Genomic DNA, 5126 nt, shown 5'->3' on the forward strand with positions numbered 1-5126 from the left:
ATATATATATATATATATATATATATATATATATTATCTACTTGTTTCTAGACATTAAGTTTTATCACTTACTTGACTATGTTCAAGCCTCTAAAAAATCGAGCTATGTCCTGATCAGACGACTGCCACGGCAACCCGCGTGCTCTTACTACTGTATTGCTATCGACTACTTCATTCTTGCTGCTGTAAAGACATTAAGGAAGGAATTTATTCAACGGGACGAAAAAAAGGTAAAGGATATTCTTTAGAATACTCTGGGAAAGAAACACGAAACGTAAAATACAATACATGTACGCACGTATCATGTTATTATAACTATTTTGACTGTTTGGATTTATAAAAGAGAAGAAACCGAATTTCATGACCCTCGATTGATTTGTTAGAGAAATGCATTCTTTCCTTTAAAAGTTTATGCCATTTTGTAACCTAAAGTGAAAATGTCACAACTGGGTTTTCAAATGCGTTTTTTTTTTTATTTTATAATTTATTAATAAAAATATGATTAAATAATCATTGTACATTTCAGGAACGTGGCACAATGTAATCTAAAAATAATTAAAGTTATGTCCTTCTCACGCGATGAATTCTAAACTTAAGACGTTTAATAGATACTTGATTGCCATTTAATTTCGGAATTCTATGGCCTATACATCCAACAATAAATCAAAGATAGTGCTTTGCGCATTATACTTGTTATTTTGTCACCGTATTTGCTTAGTATAAAACAATTAGGATAAACGATACAAAGCCATTAGCTTCATGATTATAATCATAACAGTTAATTAATCCATGCGTGTTTTTACCAACATAGTATAATATCTTAATAAATTGAATTATTATACAAAATATTACGAGACGAACCTGATGAGTTATTAAATATTGTTTGATTGTGTTTTTTAAATACATATTAAATTCTAAATAGGGAGGAGTGAATTCACTTATGACTGTTAACCGTGCCCTGCTGGGTCTAATACACCATGTCGTATGTTCGTGAGAAAATAATAAAACGGAATAGACGAGACTAATAGTTTGGTTTACTCTTGAACAGTTAAAAAAAATCATTCTTATTATTACAACAGGTTCAACCGAGTCTGTAAATTTACTTTTGCACAATCCTGACCTTGACGGAGGACAAGAACCTGCACATGCGCAAAAAAATTTTAAAAAATGAGCAGGTGAACGTTCAGATAAACGTCCTGACGAGAAAGAAGGCCGGTTGAGCTTATTGAAGTAAAGTTGGCCCATACCAAATACGAAGATTTAAAAGCCTTTTAAACCAAGAAATGATAGTACTTTGTCAAATAGACTCATTAACTCTTTCTTAGGCATTTGATTACAAGAATTTCAAGAACGGTCCCCTTAATGGTAAACATTCTTATACTTTTAGCAATAATTAAAGACTACCGTGTGTGTCTTAATATACACATAAAAGGAAGATTTTCTAGTGTATTTCACGGCGACATCTAGATCTACACATATAGAATTCTTGAAATAGTAATTTGTTGGTTTATTACTATAATACATTTGACATTTTACTTCATTATCTTGTTTAAAAACCAGTTCTGGAAACTAAAAGCCTTAAAAACATTCTGAGAGGATATTAACTATCATTACACAAAAGACAATGCGTGTGTAATACAATAATGTTTCTGTTTATTTGGCAAGCACAGATTTTATTATATTAAGAATTAGGTTAACTAACTGGTACTTACTGACCAATACTGTTGTTACTGGTACTTACTGACCAGTATTGTTGTTACTGTTCTTGAATTTTGTACAAAGCTACTCGAGGGTTACCTGCGCTAGTCGTCCCTAATTTTGAAGAAATAGACTTAAAAAAGGCAGCTATTTAACACCACCCACCGCCAACTCCTGGGATACGCTAATCGAAAAGTGGAATTGATCGTCACTCTTATAACACCTAAGACCCTACAAAAGCGTAACGCGAACCACGGAACCCCCAATACGTAGTCTGGCTCAACCGGGCTGTGCTTGGCTTTAAACTGGTATTTCATATTGCAAAAAGTTTTGGTAAACAAATATGTGTATATAAAGAATTATTATAAGTTTATCCATCTTTTATACTTTTAACAGCTAGGTCACCAATATTTAAACCTAAAATTCCACGCTGAAGTTAAACCACTGCAGATCAGTACGTGTAAAACAATTTATGGCGTTAAAAGAGTAATATATTTGCCCAAACAAATTTCATGGATTTTAGCTAAAAACATAATTTTAATATGTAACATTATGTAAATTATTTCTTATTTATGTGTGTGGGAATTCATCCAAAACCGTTATATGATACAACACTCTGCAGCTTGAAGTGTTAAAGCGTGACAAGAAGCAAAATTTCGGGTTCGAATCCCGCCCAGTTTTAGATTTTTTTTTTTCTTCGTTAAGAAAATTTCCATATTCACGGGACAGTGTGCTAACTTTACCACCTGTAGTCGTTGAAGTCAAAGAAAACGTTACTGGTAATTTAGCACGTGCTTTTCTCTCAGTATTGACTTCCTAACACGAAATATTGAAACAGTCGTGCCCTATACAAAATTACTATTTACTTAATAAAGCAACTCATGTACTCGGGCGACTTGTAAAGTTTTCAAAATCTAAACGAGTACCTGAAACTAAAAGCTTTGTAACAACCCTATTGTCCCCATACAATGACAACTTGCATGTTTTTTTTTCACTTGTAATAGCACGTCATCACATGTGTTATTTTTGGTTTTCTACCACAACTACGTTTGCATTGCTTTGTTTTCTCCTCGTAAGACTAAGTATCTTTGTACACAAAATTCACCAAAACGTTTACCTTTAATGTAAATTAAGAATTGGAAATTGTGAAATAATTAACCTAAACATATCATTTGATTACTTTCAATCTATCTTATAATTTCGGCCAGCAGTGTAATTTTTAGTTTAATAATTTCCTATTTCTGTATATTTCTTTCTATTCTGCCCCCAGTGGCAGGTCTGTGTGCTTACAACACTAAAAATCTGGTTTCGATACCCGTGGTGGGAAAAGCACAGATAGCTCATTGTGTAGCTTTTAGCATAACAGTATATCAACCAACCAACCAATTATTTTTATCCACACACACACACACGCTTAGCTTTAATGAAGTGTTTTTACTCACCATATGCCTGCTTCCAATCTTTCATTAATTGTATCCGGATTTTCAAATTTATAACCTGGAAATACAAATTATTAAAGAGTGCTATATATTTTTTTCTGTAAGCATGGTTTTTCAACATAAAATGATTTATGTATCGTAGTGATGGTCTCGGAAAGGAATTAACGACATTACTCTACATTACGTTACTTCCGATAAACATATATTCGTTTGACAATAAAATATGCGAAGTCACAAACTACGAAGAAAATAATTATATTATCCGAAGAATATTCTGAATTTTGACAATACAGTTCTACTTCATTTTTTTTTTCAACTTAAGACGGGTTATCATTATTTAAAATAATGACAACATCGTAGAAGTGTATATAATACCATATTGTCAAGAATTTCATCAAGGTATTTTAATCTTTCACTAAATTACCTTAAAGCACAGTTAACTTTTAAGTTTTAGATGGGAGTTTTTGCTTCACAATCCGAGCGTTTGCACTAAATTTATAAAAAAAAAGAAAAGAAAAACCCAACAAAACAGAAGTTCAAAAAGATTTGCTATATTCATTTTATATGTTTACCCTATATTGGTTGTATCCCGATCATATCGAAAACCGTACGTAAGAAGACAAACAGTGTAGTAATGGTAAGAAGGTATTCGGAATTTTTGATGAAACATGCATCGATTTCCGTGAGAATATATACAGAAAAATACTTGACATAACCACCTGACCTTACTTCCGATAAACAGTGTCTAATCAAAACACTCTAGATATTATACATCCAACGACCACACTTTGTTATTAACACAAATGTCCCCCGGTGGGACAGCGGTCAGTCTACGGAGTTACAACGCTAAATTCAGAGGTTCCATACCTCTCGATGAACACAGCCCGATGTAGCTTTGCTATAAGAAAAACACGCATATTAACATAAGTTGCTTTACTAAAATTTTAAACAAAATAATTTTCGTCGTTGCACTATTTATACATCTAAAGTGTAAATTGAATTTTTGTTTCAGGTGTTCTATGCTGTTAACGATAAGTATATCATTTCAGAACGGACTAGTATAATTTTTCAACCAAAGATATTTTAAGTTAAGTATTGGGATCACTAGGGCTCAGACAAGGCTTCATTTTTAAACTACTGACTAAAGGGAAAGCAGCAAGTTAGCAACGCACGAATAACAGGATTGACAGACACTTTTATAACAAGCCCACAGCTGAAAGTGACAAGCGTGCTCAGCAGCACCACCTCTCAAACTTTGGACCTAATGTTACGAAGCCCAACACGCTAACTACTAGGCCAAGCCGGCCGGTTTTATCGCTCAAGATTACCTAAATGATGAAAGATTCACCTGTTTTACGCCATACAGACTATAGTTATGCTAGATAGCGATGCTTAAACACTTTCAACTTGTACATAGAGCAACAGCCACTATACTCGAACTGAGAAATTCATTAATCTTATTTTTATTTATTTTTTTACAAACTCCAGGATGCTCTGATGAGTGGATCCCCTATGAACACGATGTTACGTCGTGGGGAAGAACCTTGTATCAATCATTTGTAACTCTTTATAATGAATGTTACAACACTCAATGTAAAATACAGACAACAAAATGGATGACATCACTCGTTATCTATGTAACATACAGACAACAAAATGGATGACATCACTCGTTATCTATGTAACATAGAGAAAAAATGGATGAAATCACTCGTTATCTATGTAACATACAGAGAAAAAAATGGATGAAATCACTCGTTATCTATGTAACATACAGAGAAAAAAATGGATGACATCACTCGTTATCTATGTAACATACAGAGAAAAAAATGGATGACATCACTCGTTATCTATGTAACATACAGAGAAAAAAATGGATGACATCACTCGTTATCTATGTAACATACAGAAGAAAAAAATGGATGAAATCACACGTTATCTATGTAACATACAGAGAAAAAAATGGATGAAATCACACGTTATCTATGT

The 5126-nt window shown here is 32.9% G+C and overlaps 1 protein-coding gene across 4 annotated transcripts in view; it reads right to left on the reverse strand.

The window, feature by feature from the left end:
* Window positions 1-5126, reverse strand: part of LOC106465131 (epithelial splicing regulatory protein 2-like) — a 68583-nt gene that overhangs the window by 30285 nt on the left and 33172 nt on the right. For all 4 annotated transcript variants that reach the window (XM_022392964.1, XM_022392962.1, XM_013925329.2 and 1 more), the window contains exons 5-6: window positions 3141-3195; window positions 73-183 (exon numbers count right to left, since the gene is read on the reverse strand). In XM_022392964.1, coding sequence (XP_022248672.1) covers window positions 73-183; window positions 3141-3195 — 166 coding nt within the window. The remainder of the gene's footprint in view (window positions 1-72; window positions 184-3140; window positions 3196-5126) is intronic.

This window comes from Limulus polyphemus, unplaced genomic scaffold (assembly GCF_000517525.1).
Source record: "Limulus polyphemus unplaced genomic scaffold, Limulus_polyphemus-2.1.2 Scaffold1846, whole genome shotgun sequence".
NCBI classification, from domain to species: Eukaryota; Metazoa; Arthropoda; class Merostomata; order Xiphosura; family Limulidae; genus Limulus; species Limulus polyphemus.